The sequence below is a fragment of the Nerophis ophidion genome, linkage group LG01, assembly GCF_033978795.1.
Source record: "Nerophis ophidion isolate RoL-2023_Sa linkage group LG01, RoL_Noph_v1.0, whole genome shotgun sequence".
NCBI classification, from domain to species: Eukaryota; Metazoa; Chordata; class Actinopteri; order Syngnathiformes; family Syngnathidae; genus Nerophis; species Nerophis ophidion.
This window is the reverse complement of record NC_084611.1, coordinates 51,816,779-51,839,443: the sequence shown is the minus strand read 5'-3', so window position 1 is coordinate 51,839,443 and position 22,665 is coordinate 51,816,779. Positions and strand designations below refer to the sequence as shown.

At 37.2% G+C, this 22,665-nt stretch overlaps 1 protein-coding gene across 1 annotated transcript in view; it reads left to right on the top strand.

The window, feature by feature from the left end:
- Positions 1 to 22,665, top strand: part of polq (polymerase (DNA directed), theta) — a 112,932-nt gene that overhangs the window by 81,441 nt on the left and 8,826 nt on the right. The window contains exons 25-33 of the mRNA XM_061906837.1: positions 3,780 to 3,908; positions 3,966 to 4,140; positions 9,100 to 9,220; positions 9,280 to 9,359; positions 9,430 to 9,512; positions 9,578 to 9,679; positions 18,230 to 18,341; positions 20,279 to 20,403; positions 20,819 to 20,954. Of these exons, the coding sequence (XP_061762821.1) occupies positions 3,780 to 3,908; positions 3,966 to 4,140; positions 9,100 to 9,220; positions 9,280 to 9,359; positions 9,430 to 9,512; positions 9,578 to 9,679; positions 18,230 to 18,341; positions 20,279 to 20,403; positions 20,819 to 20,954 (1,063 nt within the window). The remainder of the gene's footprint in view (positions 1 to 3,779; positions 3,909 to 3,965; positions 4,141 to 9,099; positions 9,221 to 9,279; positions 9,360 to 9,429; positions 9,513 to 9,577; positions 9,680 to 18,229; positions 18,342 to 20,278; positions 20,404 to 20,818; positions 20,955 to 22,665) is intronic.

The following is a 22,665-nucleotide window of genomic DNA, read 5'->3' as shown; positions in this document are numbered from 1 at the left end:
ACTACAAAAAGTCAGTGTTCAAAAACAAGGGAAAAAAAAACAAGAATTAAGGGTATTTTATGTGAACTATGTGACATTATCTGCCAATAGAACAAGAAAATTTAACTTGTCAAGACTTTCCAAAACATGTAAAATTAGCTAACCTTAATGAAACCAAAAACACCTTAAAATAAGTATATTCTCACTAATAACAACTGCACCACTATTTAGTACATATTTGGTATTGTTTTATTGAAAATAAAAAACAGCAAAGTCCATTTGTCTTTTTTTTTCATGCATGAAAATAAGAAATTATTACTTTAAAAAAGTAGTTTTATATTTATGAGTGTGGATGACACAGCTTTGCAACACATGATATTCTACTTTCAAGCATGTTTTACTCAATATAGGTCATCAAATCTCAGCAACAAGCTGTAATATCTTACTGAGATCATTTAGGACCAAAATACTTAAAACAAGTAAAAGAATAACATAAAATCTGCTTAGTGAGAAGAATGATCTTATCAGACAGAAAATAAGCAAATATCACCCTTTTTTGAGATATTTAATCTTACTTAGATTTAATTTTTTGCAGTGCAATAACTCCACGGTGACGTTTTGGTGAATTTACTGAGGACTTTCTGAAACTGAAACAACACAAAAAGAATGCCATTGTAAGTTAATAATACTAGCACAGACAATTGTAAACGTGTTAGGGTATTAGCTATTGCTAATTAGGTTCGCGTGATTACATTACAATAGCACGTACAAATACGTGTGAAAACACTCCTACAGACATTACACATTGGATGTGTTAGTAAGTAAGAATTGTTTTAGGTATATTGTAAAACTTACAAACTTTGCTTGTAGCGATGAATGAAGAATCCATACAAGTAGAAACGCAATGAAGAGTAAGACGGAACGGCACTTGTTGAAAGCTCAGTCCAAACAGAAGCCCAATGCAGTGCCTGCAGTGAGTAAACTCGTGCCAAAGATGGTGCCATAGCGCAAACAACACCACGCCTATTCATTGTCTATGCATGTTTGTTTTTTTTACTATTTGAATTATGGCCATATGCGAAGAAAAAGCTGCACAGTTTTATAAGCCTCATGGTTCAAAGCGTGGGAAAGAAAATCGAATTATCACGATTAAAGTTTAAAAAAAAGGGACATTTTTCATGCTTTTATGAGAATTTTTGTGAGATTTTTTGACTGTCTTTACTCAAAAATAATAATGAATCCAAATCAATGTTGTTCGGAATTATTTCACATCAAATGTTCCACTCTGAAAGAAATTTGGAGAAAATATAGCATATTTTGTGTTTTTGCCATAAAAAAAATTAGTTTTTTATGACAAAAACTGCATAAAACATAGACAAATTGTAAAAAATGTACAATCGACGGGTAAAACTGAACGAGATTGAAGATTGATGAGCTAAAAAAAAAAATCGTATAAAATATTTCAATTTTAGATATTTTTGGGGGAAAGTACTGCATATTTTGTTTTTGCCATAAGAAACTAAGTTTTATTTAGTTTTATTTAAAATTTTAAAAATTTGAATTGATGAAAATATCTGTTGTTTAGCTGAGATTTGTGTTGAAAGTAAAATAAATAAACAAAAAAAACCCAATTTATCACTTTTATTTAAACCTTTTAGAGAATTTCAATTGATATTTTTGTTTTTTAACGCCTATTAGAGAATTTTAATAGATGTTTTTAAGCTGCCATTGTTAAAATAAAAATAAAATGTACTCAAAGCCAATTTTATGAATGATTGACCTGTTTAAGTTTCCCTTTACTTCACATCAAATATTCCACTTTGAAAAAAATGTTGGGGAAAATATTGCATTTTTTGTGTTTTTGCAATAAAAATAAGTTTTCTATGACAAAAATGTCATAAAACAAACAAAAAAAGAAAAATCGATAAAGACTTACACTCAAGGGTTGGATCTGAAGTTGATCTAAAAATGTAAGCAATGAAAGATTTTTAAAAAGTAAATTTTAGTGGGGGGGGTTTAATTGTCTTTGCTCAACAATAATAATGAATCAAAATCAATGTTGTTATGATTTATTGACCTATTTAAGGCTACCATTACATCACTTGAAATGTTCCACTTTGAAAGAAATTTGGAGGAAAATATTGCAATTTTTGTGTTTTTGCCATGAAAAATAATTTTTGGGTGACAAAAACTGCATAAAACATACATAAAACATAGAAAAATTGTAAAAACTCATAATCGATAAAAAATCCAAAGTTTAACTGAGATTTAAGTGTTGAAAGTAAACAAAACTATATTACTTTTGTTTAACACCTTTTACAGAATTGTAATAAATTTGTGTTATTATTCAACACCTTTTAGAGAATTGTAATAAATTTGTGTTTTTTATTCAACACCTTTTAGAGAATTGTTATTGATTTTTTTTAAGCTGCCATTGTTAAAAAAAAATTATGTATCTAAATTAATGTTGTTATGAATTCTCTCTTTACTTCACATCAAATATTGCACTTTGAAAAAAACGTTGGGGAAAATAATGCATTTTTTGTGTTTTTGCCATAAAAAATACGTTTTCTATGACAAAAAATGGCAAAAAATGTATAAAAAATTGATACACACTTATAATCAACGGTTTGATCTGAGGTTGATCTAAAGTTTTAAGTATGAAAGTTTTTAAAAAAGTGACATTTAAATGCTTTTATGACAATTTTATTGGGAGTTTTTAACTGTTTTTGCTCAAAAATAATAATTCATCAAAAACAATGTTATGAATTATTGACCTATTTAAGGCTTCAATTACTTCACATCGAATCTTCCACTTTGAAAGAAGTGTTGGGGAAATTATTGCCTTTTTTGTGATTTTGCCATAAAAAACAAGTTTTCTATCACAAAAACAGCATAAAACAAACAAAAATCATAGAAAAATTTTAAAAGAAAAAATATGTACAATCGACGGGTAAAACTGAACGAGACTGTAGATTGAAAGCTAAAAAAAAAATATCACATAAAATATTTAAATTTGAAATATTTTTGGGGGAAAATATTGCATTTTTTGTGATTTTTTTTTTTTCATAAAAAGAAGTTTTCGATGACAAAAACAGCATAAAACAAACGGAATTAAAAAAACATTTTCAAATCGACGGGTAAAACAGCAGGAGATTGAAGATTGAAAGCTAAAAAAAAAATCACGTATAATATTTAAATTTTAAATATTTTTGGGGGAAAATACTGCATATTTTGTGTTTTTGCCATACAAAGACTAAGTTTTATGTGACAAAATGAGCACATAAAATAATCAAAGCATTAATCTGAAGTTGAGCTTTAAGTGTTGAAAGTAAAAAAACAAAAAACAAAGTATGACTTAATTTTAACACTTAAGTTTATTTTATTGTTTTTTTTTAACTGTCTTTGTTCAAAAAATAATAATGAATCAAAATCAAAGTTTTAATGAATTTTAGACTTATTTAAGTCTCCGATTACATCACATTAAATATTCCACTTTTAAAAAAATGTTGGGGAAATTATTGCATTTTTTGTGTTTTTGCCATTAAAAAATTGCTTTTCTGTGACAAAAAAGACATAGAAAATTATAAATACAACTTTATATCAAAGTTGATCTAGAATTTAAAAATAGATCCATATTGCTTATTGTCAACATTAAAGTTTAAGCTCAAAGATAAAAAAAAAATTCTATATTTTGTTAGTTTTGAAAATGAGAAATATCCAAAGGCATGTTTTGAAATCTTGAGTGGAAAAAGTGAGGACCGCCCGGCGCCCCTGCTTATGTGTGCCGACTCCTGTAGGTTCTGTTCTTGGAACTCCACCTGCCTCTAAACGGTGACAAGGGGGCGCCCAGGAGCAAGAAGACCCTGGGCTACACCCGCAGAGGCGGCGGCAGAGTCCGGCTGGGAAAGCAGTTCAGCACTACCAAGGTGAGCCGCTCGCTGACGCCCACTTCCTGTTTTTTAAAGTGACCGACATGTTGTCAGGATGTTCTGGAGAAGCTCCGCCCTTTCCACCCGCTCCCTGGCGTGATCCTGGAATGGAGGAGGATCACCAATGCCTTGACTAAGGTGGTGTTCCCGCTGCAAAGAGAGAAGCAGCACCACACCAGACTGGCCATGGACAGGATCTACCCCGTAGCCCAGACACACACGGCTACAGGTACACCACCCAATGTCACGCATTCAGGTTCGTTAGACTTTTTTATGGGCCTGCTGCCAAGCTAGCTCCCATTCGCGCATTGTAAAGGTCTCCAGGCAGTGGGGCAAAAAAATATTTAGTCAGCCACCGATTGTGCAAGTTCTCCCACTTAAAATGATGACAGAGGTCTGTAATTTTCATCATAGGTACACTTCAACTGTGAGACAGAATGTGAAAAAAAATCCAGGAATTCACATTGTAAGAATTTTAAAGATTTTATTTGTAAATTATGGTGGAAAATAAGTATTTGGTCACTTCAAACAAGGAAGATCTCTGGCTCTCGAAGACCTGTAACTTCTTCTTTAAGAAGCTCTTTTGTCCTCCACTCGTTACCTGTATTATTGGAACCTGTTTAAACTCGTTATCTGTATAAAAGACACCTGTCCACAGCCTCAAACAGTCAGACTCCAAACTCCACTATGGCCAAGACCAAAGAGCCGTCGAAGGACACCAGGAAAAGAATATTAGACCTGCACCAGACTGGGAAAAGTGAATCTACAATAGGCAAGCAGCTTGGTATAAAAAAATCAACTGTCTGAGCAAATATCAGAAAATGGAAGACATACAAGACCACTGATAATCTCCCTCGATCTGGGGCTCCACGCAAGATTTCATCCCGTAGGGTCAAAATGATCATGAGAACAGTGAGCAAAAATCCCAGAACCACAAGGGGGGACCTGGTGAATGACCTGCAGAGAGCTCGGACCAAAGGAACAAAGGTTACCATCAATAACACACTACGCCGACAGGGAATCAAATCCTGCAGTGCCAGACGTGTCCTCCTGCTTAAGCCAGTGCATGTCCAGGCCCGTCCGAAGTTTGCCAGAGAGCACATGGATGATACAGCAGAGGATTGGGAGAATGTCATGTGGTCAGATGAAACCAAAATATAACTTTTTGGTATAAACTCAACTTGTCGTGTTTGGAGGAAGAATACTGAGTTGCATCCCAAGAACACCATACCTACTGCGAAGCATGGAGGTGGAAACATCATGCTTTGGGGCTGTTTTTCTGCTAAAGGGACAGGACGACTGATCCGTGTTAAGGAAAGAATGAATGGGGCCATGTATCGTGAGATTTTGAGAAAACCTTCCATCAGTGAGAGCTTTGAAGATGAAACGTGGCTGGGTCTTCCAGCATAACAATGATCCCAAACACACCGCCCGGGCAACGTAGGAATGGCTCCGTAAGAAGCATTTGAAAGTCCTGGAGTGGCCTAGCCAGTCTCCATAACTCAACCCCATACAAAATCTGTGGAGGGAGTTTAAAGTCTGTGTTGCTCGGCGACAGCCCCAAAACATCACTGCTCTCGAGAAGATCTGCATAGAGGAATGGACCAAAATACCAGCTACTGTGTGTGCAAACCTGGTAAAGCAAATAGTAATCGTTTGACCTGTTTTTGCTAACAAAGGTTATATTACAAAGTATTGAGTTGAATTTTGTTATTGACCAAATACTTATTTTCCACCATAATTTACAAATAAATTCTTTAAAATTCCTACAATGTGAATTCCTGGATTTTTCACATTCTGTCTCTCACAGTTGAAGTGTACCTATGATGAAAATTACAGACCTCTGTCATCATTTTAAGTGGGACAACTTGCACAATCGGTGGCTGACTAAATAATTTTTTGCCCCACTGTATATGATTTGCCTGAGAAGCTGGACAGGACAAAAAAAAAAGGTGTCCAGGTAAGAGGAAATATTAAAATGGACTGTTTGTAGGTGTAAACAAACAAAGTTAGCAAAGAAACACTGGCATTATTGTCGAGGTTGGCCTCCAGTGGGTTCCTCAGACCACCGCACACTGCCTCAAGAGTCCGGATCCTGTCTGCGTTCGTGTCTCTCTCTGTCTCTCACTTCAGCTCCAACCGCGTGTTTCAACCCGGCTGCTGCTAATAAAAGCGTCCGGTGATTGGATAACAAGGCCCACCTGGGCCATCCGCTCACCTGTCGCTGTTTTCGAGGCCGGTCCTGGCACACACCTATCTGCGGCAGGCCCGCGGGCCACGTCCCCCTCCACAATAATACATTAGCGGGCTAATATAAGATATGTTAGCATACTTCCCATATGATGCCAAGTATTAAAGTGATATTTTTTTTAGGTTTAAACATGAACAAATAGCTTAAAAGTTAGCATAAGATGTTAGCATGCTAGTTTAAAAAGACATTAGCCTACTTCCAATATGGCGGCAAGTATTAAAAAGTAATATTTTTAGGTTTAAACATACAAAATTAGCTGAAAAGCTAGCATAAAATATGTAGCATACTTCCAAGATGGCACCAAGTAGCAAAAAACATGTTTTACTTTTTAGGTTTAAACATACAAAATTAGCTAGAATAAATCCTTAGTATTGTAATGTAAGAGACAATAGCACACTTCCAAGATAGCACCATGTATCAAAACTAATAATTTTTTTTTTTTTAGGTTCCATCCATCCATCCATTTCCCACCGCTTATTCCCTTTCGGGGTCGCGGGGGGCGCTGGCGCCTATCTCAGCTACAATCGGGCGGAAGGCGGGGTGTAGGTTTATATGTTTAAAATTAGCTGAACAGATGTTAGCATGCTAGTATAAAAAGACATTAGCCTACTTCCAATATGGCAGCAAGTATTAAAAATTATGATTTTTAGGATTAAGCATACAAATTTAGCTGAAAAGCTAGCATAAAATGATTTAACTGTAACCCCCCCTTTTCCATGAACCTGCTCTTCATTTACCGACCACCCAAAAAAAACCCCCCGCAACTTTCATTTCTGAAGTCTCTGACCTCCTCACCACCCTCTGCTCAACATCCACAAGTGTCAAAATTCTGGGAGACATAAGTATTAAATTTTTTGTGTTTTTACCAAGAAAAGAGTTTTCCATGACAAAAACTGCATAAAACAAACAAAAATATAGAAAAATGGTAAAAAACTCTAATCGAAAATATCTGAAGTTAAGCTGGAGATTTAAGTGTTGAAAAAAACAACAACAAGGTGGGACTTTTATTTAATTTTAGACAATTTTAATATATATATTTTTTATTATTCAACACCTTTTAGATAATTTGTATATATATTTTTATTATTTAACACCTTTTAGAGAATGTTAATATATTTTTTTAAGCTGCCATTGTTAAAAAATAATGAATCAAAATCAATGTTAAAAATGATTTGCCTTTTTAAGTCTCCGATTATTTCACATTAAATATTCCACTTTGAAAAAAATGTCAGGGAAAATATTGCATTTTTTGTGTTTTGCCATAAAATTAAGTTTTCGATGACCAAAAACTGCATGAAATAAACAAAAAAAGAAACATAATAAAGTCTGAAAGAAATGAACAAATTAAAAAATGGTTTGATAAAAACAGACTATCTTTGAATCTCAGTAAAACTAAAATAATGCTATTTGGTAACAGTAGAAAAGAGCATCAGACACGAATACAAATAGACGGAGTAGATATTGAAAGGGTAAAAGAAACCAGATTTTTGCGAGTATTAATGGATGATAAAATTAACTGGAAATCTCATATACAAAACATACAACATAAGGTGGCAAAAAAAATGTCAAAAATGAATAAAGCAAAATACGTCCTGGGCCAAAAATCCCTTTATATTCTCTACTGCTCGCTAGTGTTACCATATCTGAGTTTTTGTGCAGAAATATGGGGAAACAACTACAAATGTGCGCTACATTTGTTAATTGTGTTACAAAAAAGATCAATTAGAATAATACATAATGTTGGATATAAAGAACATACAAACCCTTTATTTATTGAGTCAAAAATATTAAAGTTCGATGATCTGGTAAGATTGCAAACAGCAAAAATTATGTACATTGCAAATTATAACGTGCTACCAAAGAATGTACAACAATTCTTCTCAACTAAAGAGGAGAAATATAACCTTAGAGGAAAATCTAATTTAAAACATTTGTATGCACGTACAACACTTAAAACCTTTAGCATATCATTATGTGGAATTAAATTATGGAATGGATTAGGTAAAGAAGTTAAACATTGTACTGATATAATCCACTTTAAGAGGCTGTTCAAATTAATAGTGCTTACAAAGTACAAAGAAGAATTATGAGAAACACCTTCAACCCTATTGAAAATAAGATATTCTTCATCTCAGTATGTTAATAATGACTGAGTTATTAATTACATATTACAAAAATGTTGTATTACTCATTCACGGATGTCATTTTACTGTAAAAGAGGTCAGTGGATGAGTGTATATAATTGTAGACGCTCTGACGTGGGAAAGAGGTAGGATTAAATAAGGTTTGCTTCTTCCTTCTCCTTTTCGGACATGATGTGATGTGAAATGATATGGGATTGTTTGACGTATGTTATAAGTGTGTTCATGTTCATGAACTAAGAAAGAAAGAAAGAAAGAATTTTTGGGTCTGAAGTTGATATAGAAATTCAAGCAATGAAAGTTTTTAAAAAAGTAACATTTATAATGCCTTTTGGAGAATTTTTGTACGATTTTTTTTTTTTAACTGTCTTTACTCCAAAATAATAATAAATCAAAATCACGGTTGTTTTGAATTATTGAACTATTTATTACTTTACATCAAATATTCCACTTTGAAAGAAATTTTGGGGAAATATAGCATATATTGTGTTTTGCCATAAGAAATATGTTTTCTCTGACAAAAACTGCATAAAATAAACAAAAAACATAGAAAAATTGTAAAAATGTATAATCAATAAGTTCTGAAGTTAAGCTGAGATTTAAGTGTTGAAAGTAAAAAATATCCCAAAACAAAAAAATGTATTACTTTTATTTAACACCTTTTAGATAATTTCAATTGATATTTTGATTCTTTAACGCCTTGTATTACTTACTTAACTTGCTAAGAGGGAGGGTCCTAATACTCACCACAGACCTTAGTGGACCAGAGAAGACCCATTTGCATAATTGTGTTCAGGTCGTGTGAGCTTCACAGAGCCCAACATTCAGAATGTCCCCAAAGATTTTGACATTTGCACGGCGACACTTGCGGGGGAGAGCCCGCCGTCGCAAGATGGCCGCCACATAGGCAAACAAGGGTACGTGATCAAGTTTGCAAACATCCTTGCCTTTGTGAGTAAACGTCATGGTGTGGCAGGAAGAAGAGATGCCCCGTGGTTCCGAGTCAAGGCCCGTCTTTCTCTGTCAGCATGAGACACGCCTTTGTCCCTTTCTCAGGTGGGCGTCGTCTTTGTGGACTCACCATGGACCTCGTTTGTCTCACGCCTTCTTGTCCCGTTTGCCGCAGGTGGGATGATGTTAGCGGCCGACTACTCCCAGCTGGAGCTGAGGGTCCTGGCTCACCTGTCCAAAGACCGCCGGCTGCTGCAGGTCAGTAGGTCACGTGACCGTGTAAGACCTTTGCCACCCGCCTCACGTGCGTCTGTGGGCAACAGGTGCTCAACGGGGGGGCCGACGTCTTTCGCTGCATCGCCGCTGAGTGGAAGAGCGTGGACCCCGAGACTGTCAGCAACGAGCTACGGCAACAAGCCAAACAGGTGCAAACATGGACGCCATTTCCTGTGTACGCTAATAATAACAGTTAAAGGGAAGTGACTGCTGTGGCTGTAGGCAACCTGCCGAACACCCACACACCCTGACGCTCACGTAGAGCTGGAAATCATAATTATTTTGACTTAGATTGAAATAACGATTAATAACATAATTATTCAATTCAATTAGTAAACACTCAACTTTAAATAGAATTCTAATTAGTGTTGCCATCCGCTTTCATGGATAAAGGCCGGGCCGATGGCACTCGCCTCACTCCAATGGCCATCCTGCCAAAACCAAACATTGGACATCAAAACTTATTAGCCAGGATTAAAGTAGACAAGTGTGTAAACAAAATGAGACGCTAAGCACCAAGCTACATGAAAGTATAGCTGAGCTACAAGAGAAGGTAATCTCGCAGGTCTGCTGGAAATATTCGTCTTTATAAATGTGCGTTCCCATTCAATTGGCCCATGTTTTTGTATATTCTTGAATAGTGTCGCCATAGTAACGTGAAATGTTACCAATTTAAAATATGCCTATTGGCGCAAACAAGACCTTTCCGATGGTATAACATATATGGGGGTTCGTTGGCCGGTTCGTCTCGTATTAGACAAAATAGGTGAACCCATTAAATTGGCCCATTTTTGCAAAAACAATTGCGCATTTTTTTGTTATATCGTGATTATTTTTGCCATGGTAATTTGAAATGTTCCCCATTTAAAATACACCCATAGGCGTAAAGTGGACATTTCCGACGGTATAACATATGTGGGGGTTCGTTGGCCAGTTCGTCTCGTGTTAGACTAAAGGTCCGTACCTATTCATTTGGCCCACTTTTGGGTTTGTTGGTGAATAGCGTTGCCATGGTAACACAAAATGTTCCCAATTTAAAATACACCGATAGGCGGGAAGTGGACTTTTTCGACGGTACATATGTGGGGGTTCGTTGGGCGGTTGGTCTCGTATTAGACAAAAAAGGTGTACCCATTCAATTGGCCCATTTTTGCAAAAAAATTAGCGCATTTTTTTGTTAAATTGTAATTAGTTTCGCCGTGATAACTTGAATTGTTTCCCATTTAAAACCACCCATTGGCGGAAAGTGGAATTTTCCGACGGTATAACATATGTGGGGGTTCGTTGGCCGGTTCGTCTTGTATTAGACAAAATAGGTGTACCCATTCAATTGGCCCATTTTTGCAAAAAAATCGGCGCATTTTTTTGTTAAATCACAATTAGAATCACCATGGTAACTTGGAATTTTCCCAATTTAAAATACACCCATGGGCGAAAAGGGGACTTTTCCGACGGTATAACATTTGTAGGGGTTCGTTGGCCGGTTTGACTCGTATTACACAAAATAGGTACATACACCCATTCAATTGACAAATTTTTGCAAAACAACTATTGCATTTTTTTTGTGAAATCGTGATTAGTTTCGCCATGGTAACTTGAAATGTTCCCCATTTATAATACACCCATAGGCGAAAAGTGGACTTTTCCGACGGTATAAAATATGTGGGGGTTCGTTGGCCGGTTCGTCTCGTGTTACACTAAAGGTCCATATCTATTCATTTGGCCCATTTTTGGGTTTGTTGGTCAATAGCGTTGCCATGGTAACACAAAATGTTCCTAATTTAAAATACACCCATCGGCACAAACGAGACCTCTCAGACGGTATAACATATATGGGGGTTCGTTGGCTGGTTCGTCTCGTATTAGACGAAATAGGTGTACCCATACAATTGGCCCATTTTTGCCCGAAAATTGGCGCATTTTTTTGTTAAATCGTACTTAGTTTCGCCATGGTAACTTGAAATGTTCCCAATTTAAAATCACCCATAGGTGGAAAGTGGACTTTTGAGACAGTATAACATATGTGGGGGTTCGTTGGCCAGTTCGTTTTGTATTAGACAAAATAGGTATACCCATTCAATTGGCCCATTTTCGCCCAAAAAATTTGCGCATTTTTTTGTTAAATCGTGATTAGTTTTGCCGTGGTAACTTGAATTCTTTCCCATTTAAAAACACACATAGGTGAATAGTGGACTTTTCTGACGGTATAAGATTTGTGGGGGTTCGTTGGACGGTTGGTCTCGTATTAGACAAAATAGGTGTACCCATTCAATTGGCCCATTTTCGCCAAAAAAATGTCCGCATTTTTTTGTTAAATCGTGATTAGTTTTGCCGTGGTAACTTGAATTGTTTCCCATTTAAAAACACACATAGGCGAAAAGTGGACTTTTCCGACGGTATAGCATATGCGGGGGTTCGTTGGCCGGTTCGTCTCGTATTAGCCAAAATAGGTGTACCCATTCAATTGGCCCATTTTTGCCAAAAAATTGGTGCATTTTTTTGTCAAATCGTGATTAGTTTCGCCATGGTAACTTGAAATGTACCCAATTTAAAATACACCCATAGGCAGAAAGTGGACTTTTCCGACGGTATAACATATGTGGGGGTTCGTTGGCCTGTTCGTCTCGTGTTAGACTAAAGGTCCATACCTATTCATTTGGCCCATTTTTGGGTTTGTTGGTGAATAGCGTTGCCATGGTAACACAAAATGTTCCCAATTTAAAATACACCGATAGGCGGGAAGTGGACTTTTCCGACGGTACATATGTAGGGGTTCGTTGGCCGGTTGGTCTCGTATTAGACAAAATAGGTGTATACACCCATTCAATTGGCCCATTTTTGCAAAACAACTAGTGCATTTTTTTGTGAAATCGTGATTAGTTTCGCCATGGTAACTTGAAATGTTCCCCATTTAAAATCACCCATAGGCGTAAAGTGGACTTTTCCGAAGGTATAAAATATGTGGGGGTTCGTTGGCCGGTTTGTCTCGTGTTACACTAAAGGTCCGTACCTATTCATTTGGCCCATTTTTGGGTTTGTTGGTGAATAGCGTTGCCATGGTAACACAAAATGTTCCCAATTTAAAATACACCGATAGGCGGGAAGTGGACTTTTCCGACGGTACATATGTAGGGGTTCGTTGGCCGGTTGGTCTCGTATTAGACAAAATAGGTGTATACACCCATTCAATTGGCCCATTTTTGCAAAACAACTAGTGCATTTTTTTGTGAAATCGTGATTAGTTTCGCCATGGTAACTTGAAATGTTCCCCATTTAAAATCACCCATAGGCGTAAAGTGGACTTTTCCGAAGGTATAAAATATGTGGGGGTTCGTTGGCCGGTTTGTCTCGTGTTACACTAAAGGTCCGTACCTATTCATTTGGCCCATTTTTGGGTTTGTTGGTGAATAGCGTTGCCATGGTAACACAAAATGTTCCCAATTTTAAATACACCGATAGGCGGAAAGTGGACTTTTTCGACGGTACATGTGTGGGGGTTCGTTGGCCGGTTCGTCTCGTATTAGACAAAATAGGTGTACTCATTCAATTGGCCCAATTTTGCCAAAAAATTGGCGCATTTTTTTGTTAAATCGTGATTAGTTTCGCCATGGTAACTTGAAATGTTCCCAATTTAAAATACACCCATAGGCAGAAAGTGGACTTTTCCGACGGTATAACATATGTGGGGGTTCGTTGGCCGGTTCTTTTCGTATTAGACAAAATAGGTGTACCCATTCAATTGGCCCATTTTTGCCAAAAAATTAGCGCATTTTTTTGTTAAATCGTGATTAGTTTCGCCATGTTAACTTGAATTGTTTCCCATTTAAAAACACACATAGGCGAAAAGTGGACTTTTCCGACGGTAAAACATATGTGGGGTTTCGTTGGCCGGTTCGTCTCGTGTTAGACAAAAGGTCCGTACCTATTCATTAGGCCCGTTTTTGGGTTTGTTGGTGAATAGCGTTGCCATGGTAACACAAAATGTTCCCAATTTAAAATACACCGATAGGCGGAAAGTGGACTTTTTCGACGGTACATATGTGGGGGTTCGTTGGCCGGTTGGTCTCGTATTAGACAAAAAAAGTGTACCCATTCAATTGGCACATTTTTGCAAAAAAATTGGCGCATTTTTTTGTTAAATCACAATTAGAATCACAATGGTAACTTGAAATTTTCCCAATTTAAAATGCACCCATAGGCGAAAAGGGGACTTTTCCGACGGTATAACATTTGTAGGGGTTCGTTGGCCGGTTTGACTCGTATTAGACAAAATAGGTATATACACCCATTCAATTGACCTATTTTTGCAAAACAACTAGTGCATTTTTTTGTGAAATCGTGATTAGTTTCGCCATGGTAACTTGAAATGTTCCCCATTTATAATACACCCATAGGCGAAAAGTGGACTTTTCCGACGGTATAAAATATGTGGGGGTTCGTTGGCCGGTTCGTCTCGTGTTACACTAAAGGTCCATACCTATTCATTCGGCCCATTTTTGAGTTTGTTGGTTAATAGCGTTGCCATGGTAACACAAAATGTTCCCAATTTAAAATACACCGATAGGCGGAAAGTGGACTTTTTCGACAGTACATGTGTGGGGGTTCGTTGGCCGGTTGGTCTCGTATTAGACAAAAAAGGTGTACCCATTCAATTTGCACATTTTTGCAAAAAAATTAGCGCATTTTTTTTTGTTAAATCGTGATTAGTTTCGCCGTGGTAACTTGAATTGTTTCCCATCTAAAACCACCCATTGGCGGAAAGTGGAATTTTCCGACGGTATAACATATTTGGGGGTTCGTTGGCCGGTTCGTCTTGTATTAGACAAAATAGGTGTACCCATTTAAATGGGCCATTTTTGCAAAAAAATTGGTGCATTTTTTGTTAAATCACAATTAGTGTCACCATGGTAACTTGAAATTTTCCCAATTTAAAATACACCCATAGGCGAAAAGGGGACTTTTCCGACAGTATAACATTTGTGGGGGTTCGCTGGCCGGTTCGACTCGTATTAGACAAAATCGGTATATACACCCATTCATTTGGCCCATTTTTGCAGAACTAGTGCATTTTTTGTGAAATCGTGATTAGTTTTGCCGTGGTAACTTGAATTCTTTCCCATTTAAAAACACACATAGGTGAAAAGTGGACTTTTCCGACGGTATAACATATGTGGGGGTTCATTGGACGGTTGGTCTCGTATTAGACAAAATAGGTGTACCCATTCTATTGGGCCATTTTCGCCAAAGAAATTTGCGCATTTTTTTGTTAAATCGTGATTAGTTTTGCCATGGTAACTTGAAATGTTCCCCATTTATAATACACTCATAGGCGAAAAGTGGACTTTTCCGACGGTATAAAATATGTGGGGGTTCGTTGGCCGGTTCGTCTCGTGTTACACTAAAGGTCCATACCTATTCATTTGGCCCATTTTTGGGTTTGTTGGTGAATAGCGTTGCCATGGTAACAGAAAATGTTCCCAATTTAAAATACACCGATAGACGGAAAGTGGACTTTTTCGACGGTACATATGTAGGGGTTCGTTGGCCGGTTGGTCTCGTATTAGACAAAAAAGGTGTACCCATTTAATTGGCCCATTTTCGGCCAAAAAATTAGCAATTTTTTTTGTTAAATTGTGATTAGTTTCGCCGTGGTAACTTGAATTGTTTCCCATTTAAAACCACCCATTGGCGGAAAGTGGAATTTTCCGACGGTATAACATATGTGGGGGTTCGTTGGCTGGTTCGTCTTGTATTAGACAAAATAGGTGTACCCATTTAATTGGCCCATTTTTGCAAAAAAATTGGCGCATTTTTTGTTAAATCACAATTAGCGTCACCATGGTAACTTGAAATTTTCCCAATTTAAAATACACCCATAGGCGAAAAGGGGACTTTTCCGACAGTATAACATTTGTGGGGGTTCGCTGGCCGGTTCGACTCGTATTAGACAAAATAGGTATATACACCCATTCAATTGGCCCATTTTTGCAGAACAACTAGTGCATTTTTTTGTGAAATCGTGATTAGTTTCGCCATGGTAACTTGAAATGTTCCCCATTTAAAATCACCCATAGGGGTAAAGTGGACATTTCCGACGGTATAACATATGTGGGGGTTCGTTGGCTGGTTCGTCTAGTGTTAGACTAAAGGTCCGTACCTATTCATTTGGCCCACTTTTGAGTTTGTTGGTGAATAGCGTTGCCATGGTAACACAAAATGTTCCCAATTTAAAATACACCGATAGGCGGAAAGTGGACTTTTTCGACGGTACATATGTGGGGGTTTGTTGGCCGGTTGGTCTCGTATTAGACAAAAAAGGTGTACCCATTCAATTGGCACATTTTTGCAAAAAAATTAGCGCATTTTTTTTGTTAAATTGTGATTAGTTTCGCCGTGGTAACTTGAATTGTTTCCCATTTAAAACCACCCATTGGCGGAAAGTGGAATTTTCCGACGGTATAACATATGTGGGGGTTCGTTGGCTGGTTCGTCTTGTATTAGACCAAATAGGTGTACCCATTCAATTAACCAATTTTTGCAAAAAAATTGGCGCATTTTTTGTTAAATCACAATTAGTGTCACCATGGTAACTTGAAATGTTCCCAATTTAAAATACACCCATAGGCGAAAAGGGGACTTTTCCGACAGTATAACATTTGTGGGGGTTCGCTGGCCGGTTCGACTCGTATTAGACAAAATCGGTATATACACCCATTCATTTGGCCCATTTTTGCAGAACTAGTGCATTTTTTGTGAAATCGTGATTAGTTTTGCCGTGGTAACTTGAATTTTTTCCCATTTAAAAACACACATAGGTGAAAAGTGGACTTTTCCGACGGTATAACATATGTGGGGGTTCATTGGACGGTTGGTCTCGTATTAGACAAAATAGGTGTACCCATTCTATTGGGCCATTTTCGCCAAAGAAATTTGCGCATTTTTTTGTTAAATCGTGATTAGTTTTGCCATGGTAACTTGAAATGTTCCCCATTTATAATACACTCATAGGCGAAAAGTGGACTTTTCCGACGGTATAAAATATGTGGGGGTTCGTTGGCCGGTTCGTCTCGTGTTACACTAAAGGTCCATACCTATTCATTTGGCCCATTTTTGGGTTTGTTGGTGAATAGCGTTGCCATGGTAACAGAGAATGTTCCCAATTTAAAATACACCGATAGACGGAAAGTGGACTTTTTCGACGGTACATATGTAGGGGTTCGTTGGCCGGTTGGTCTCGTATTAGACAAAAAAGGTGTACCCATTTAATTGGCCCATTTTCGGCCAAAAAATTAGCAATTTTTTTTGTTAAATTGTGATTAGTTTCGCCGTGGTAACTTGAATTGTTTCCCATTTAAAACCACCCATTGGCGGAAAGTGGAATTTTCCGACGGTATAACATATGTGGGGGTTCGTTGGCTGGTTCGTCTTGTATTAGACAAAATAGGTGTACCCATTTAATTGGCCCATTTTTGCAAAAAAATTGGCGCATTTTTTGTTAAATCACAATTAGTGTCACCATGGTAACTTGAAATTTTCCCAATTTAAAATACACCCATAGGCGAAAAGGGGACTTTTGCGACAGTATAACATTTGTGGGGGTTCGCTGGCCGGTTCGACTCGTATTAGACAAAATAGGTATATACACCCATTCAATTGGCCCATTTTTGCAGAACAACTAGTGCATTTTTTTGTGAAATCGTGATTAGTTTCGCCATGGTAACTTGAAATGTTCCCCATTTAAAATCACCCATAGGGGTAAAGTGGACATTTCCGACGGTATAACATATGTGGGGGTTCGTTGGCTGGTTCGTCTCGTGTTAGACTAAAGGTCCGTACCTATTCATTTGGCCCACTTTTGAGTTTGTTGGTGAATAGTGTTGCCATGGTAACACAAAATGTTCCCAATTTAAAATACACCGATAGGCGGAAAGTGGACTTTTTCGACGGTACATATGTGGGGGTTCGTTGGCCGGTTGGTCTCGTATTAGACAAAAAAGGTGTACCCATTCAATTGGCACATTTTTGCAAAAAAATTAGCGCATTTTTTTTGTTAAATTGTGATTAGTTTCGCCGTGGTAACTTGAATTGTTTCCCATTTAAAACCACCCATTGGCGGAAAGTGGAATTTTCCGACGGTATAACATATGTGGGGGTTCGTTGGCTGGTTCGTCTTGTATTAGACCAAATAGGTGTACCCATTCAATTAACCAATTTTTGCAAAAAAATTGGCGCATTTTTTGTTAAATCACAATTAGCGTCACCATGGTAACTTGAAATGTTCCCAATTTAAAATACACCCATAGGCGAAAAGGGGACTTTTCCGACAGTATAACATTTGTGGGGGTTCGCTGGCCGGTTTGACTCGTATTAGACAAAATAGGTATATACACCCATTCAATTGCCGCATTTTTGCAGAACAACTAGTGCATTTTTTTGTGAAATCGTGATTAGTTTCGCCATGGTAACTTGAAATGTTCCCCATTTATAATACACCCACAGGCGAAAAATTGACTTTTCCGACAGTATAAAATATGTTGGGGTTCGTTGGCCGGTTTGTCTCGTGTTACACTAAAGGTCCGTACCTATTCATTTGGCCCATTTTTGGGTTTGTTGGTGAATACCATTGCCATGGTAACACAAATGTTCCCAATTGAGATCACGACAAGCCAAAATTAGTATTTGATGTGTTTGTGTGGCAGATCTGCTATGGAATCATTTACGGGATGGGCGCCAAGTGTTTGGGGGAACAAATGGGCGTGGAGGAGGACGACGCCGCTCGCTACATTGACAGCTTCAAGGCCAGATACAAGGGTATGTGCCATTACATTAGGTACACCTTTTATGTAGACATTGTTTGATGATGTCATCAATAGGTACAAGTGTGACATGCATGTGGTACCACCTGTGTTGTAGCTCAGAAAATCAATTCCAAATTGCAATTTTTATTAAATTCAGTCCTAAATCGATTCATCATTTTTGAAAATTGTTTTAAAAAAAATGTTAAAATGTATATATTTTTTGCAAATTGTTTTAAATACTTTTTCAGATTGAAACAACTATTATTAATTATGTATATATGTGTGTGTGCATATATATATATATATATATATATATATATATATATATATACATACATACATACATATTCTATATATTCATTATAATATATATTAATAATAATAATGTAAATAATATATATATTAGTAATAATAATATATATTTAAATAAGATATTTAAATAATATCAATGAAATATATATATATACTATATATATAGCTATATATATATATACATCTCTATATATATATTATTGTATATAATAATATATAGCTGTATATATATCATTATTTAAATTTTTATTAAATTCAGTTCTAAATCGATTCATCATTTTTGAATTTTTTTTTTTTAAATTGTTAAAATGTATGTTTTTTTGCAAATTGTTTTAAATACATTTTCGGATTGAAACAACTATTATTAATTATGGAAATATGTGTGTATGCATATATATATTATATATATATATATATACATATTCTATATATTCATTATAGTATATATCAATAATAATGTATATATTTAAATAAGATATTTAAATAATAACAATGAAATATGTATATACTATATATATATATATATATATATATATATATATATATATATAGCTATATATATATATATATATATGTATATCTTTATGTATATATTATTATATATAATAATATATAGCTGTATATATATAAATATCATTATTCAAATATATATTATTATTACCAAGACATATTTTATTAATATAGATACGGTATATTATAATGAATGTATAGAAAATGGATGGATGGATAATGAATATATATATTATCATTAATATATATACTACTATTATTGATAATATATATAAATTATTAATATGAATATATTTTATGTATATATACATATATTTTAATATATATTATTATTAATATTTATATATAATTATTATTATTACATATATATTTTATAACAATTATATATGTATGTATATAACATTTCTTGTTTTTGAACACTGACTTTTTTCAGTGTGGGCTCTGAACCGAAGATGTTGTGGTTTGTGCAGCAGCCCTTTGAGACACTTGTGATTTAGGGCTATATAAATTAACATTGATTGATATACATTAATAATACTTTACATATATGTATGTATATATATAAATATATATATACACATGCATATATATATATATATATATACAGTATATATATATACATATATATATATATATATATATATACACACACACACACACACTACAGCATGGCGTAGTTGGTAGAGTGGCCGTGCCAAATACCTGCGGGTTACAGGTTTGCTCTTACCATCCAAATCACTGCCGTTGTGTCCTTGGGCAGGACACTTCACCCTTTCCCCCGGTGCCGCTCACACTGGTGAATGAATGATGAATGATAGGTGGTGGTCGGAGGGGCCTTAGGCGCAGACTGGCAGCCACGCTTCCGTCAAGTCTACCCCAGGGCAGCTGTGGCTATGAAAGTAGCTTACCACCACCAGGTGTGAATGAATGATGGCTTCTCACTTGTCTGTGAAGCTCTTTGAGTGCCTAGAAAAGCGCTATGTAAATCGAACCCATTATTATATATATTCTTTTTTATTTTAGTATGCCAACATGAATGCTGGATGTTGTTTTTGCTAGTTAATTAGTGTGAAATAGAGGTTAGACTGCCAGGTGTGTTGACATATGTTACTTTGTGTGTTGGTGTAGGGGTCAACTCCTTCCTCAGAGACACGGTGAAGAAATGCATGAAGGAGGGTTATGTTCACACGCTGGCAGGACGTCGCAGATACCTTCCTGCCATCACACACGCCAACCCTCACCTGAAAGCCCATGTAACACTTCCTGTTGTGCGCGCACCTGTAACACTTCCTGTTGTGTGCACGCCTGTAACACTTCCTGTTGTGTGCACATCTGTAACACTTCCTGTTGTGTGCACATCTGTAACACTTCCTGTTGTGTGCACGCCTGTAAAACTTCCTGTTGTGTGCACGCCTGTAACATTTCTTGTTGTACTACCTATTGTGTTCACGCCTGTAACATTTCCTGTTGTACTACCTATTGTGTGCACGCCTGTAACATTTCCTGTTGTACTACCTATTGTGTTCACGCCTGTAACACTTCCTGTTGTGTGAACGCCTGTAACACTTCCTTCCTACAGTGTGTGTTGTAACGAGATTTTTCACTTCTTGCATGTGTCAAAGTACTTTGTGACGTGTCATTGTCACCCACCCACTCACCCTCTCACAGGCACAGCGTCAGGCAGTCAACTCCACAGTGCAGGGATCTGCTGCAGACATTGTCAAGATGGCCACTGTCAACATCCACAGGAGACTACGTCTCACTTACCCCACTGCACCTCTCTCTCACCAGCATAACCACTCAGGTGATACACACACTTAGATAACACAAACACACACACACTCACTCAGGGACCACACACTCAGGTAACACACACAGATACACACTGAGGTAACACACTCAGATACACACTGAGGTAACACACACTCAGGAAACACATTCAGATAACACACACACACACTCACTCACTCAGGGACCACACACTCAGGTAACACACAAACACACACTAAGATAACACATTCAGATAACAGACACTCACTCAGGGACCACACACTCAGGTAACACACAAAAACACACTAAGATAACACATTCAGATAACACACACACACTCACTCACTCAGGGACCACACACAAATACATACTCAGGAAACACACAAACACACACACGGTCACACATTTAGATCACACACACACTCACTCACTCAGGTAACAGACACTCAGGTAACACACACTCACTCAGGTAACAGACACTCAGGTAACACACACACACTCACTCAGGATACACACACTCACTCAGGAAAGATACACACTTACTCATGTAACATACCTTCAGGTAACACTCACTCAGGTAACGCATACATTCAGTCAGGTAACACACACTCACACACAAACTCACTCAGGTAGCACACTCAGAAAACACAAACACACACGGTCACTCAGGTAACACACATTCACACACACACTCACTCAGGTAACACACACTCAGGAAACACACGGTCACTCAGGTAACACACATTCACACAGACACACACACACACACACTCACGCAGGTAACACACACACTCAGGTAAGATACACACTCACTCAGGGACCACACACTCAGGTAACACACACAGATACATACTCAGCAAACACACACACACGGTCACACATTTAGATCACACACACTCACTTAGGTAACAGACACTCAGGTAACACACACACACTCAGGTAACACCCATTCAGGTAACACTCACCCAGGTAACGCACACATTCAGTCAGGTAACACACACACTCACACACACAAACTCATTCAGGTAACACCCTCAAAAAACACACAAACACACACGGTCACTCAGGTAACACACAGTCACACACACACTCACTCAGGTAACACACACTCAGGAAACACACAAACACACACGGTCACTCAGGTAACACACATTCACACACACACACACACTCACGCAGGTAACACACACACACACACTCAGGATACACACACACTCACTCAGGTAAGATACACACTCACTCAGGGACCACACACTCAGGTAACACACACAGATACATACTCAGCAAACACACAAACACACACACGGTCACACATTTAGATCACACACACTCACTTAGGTAACAGACACTCAGGTAACACACACACACTCACTCAGGATACACACACACTCACTCAGGTAACATACACACTCACTCAGGTAACACACATTCAGGTAACACTCACCCAGGTAACGCACACACTCACACACACAAACTCATTCAGGTAACACACTCAAAAAACACACACGGTCACTCAGGTAACACACAGTCACACACACACTCACTCAGGTAACACACACTCAGGAAACACACAAACACACACGGTCACTCAGGTAACACACATTCACACACACAACACACACACACACACACACACACTCACGCAGGTAACACACCCACACAAACTCAGGTAACACACCCACACACACTCAGGTAACACACATTTAGAACACACTTTGGTAACACCCATACACTCACTCAGGTAA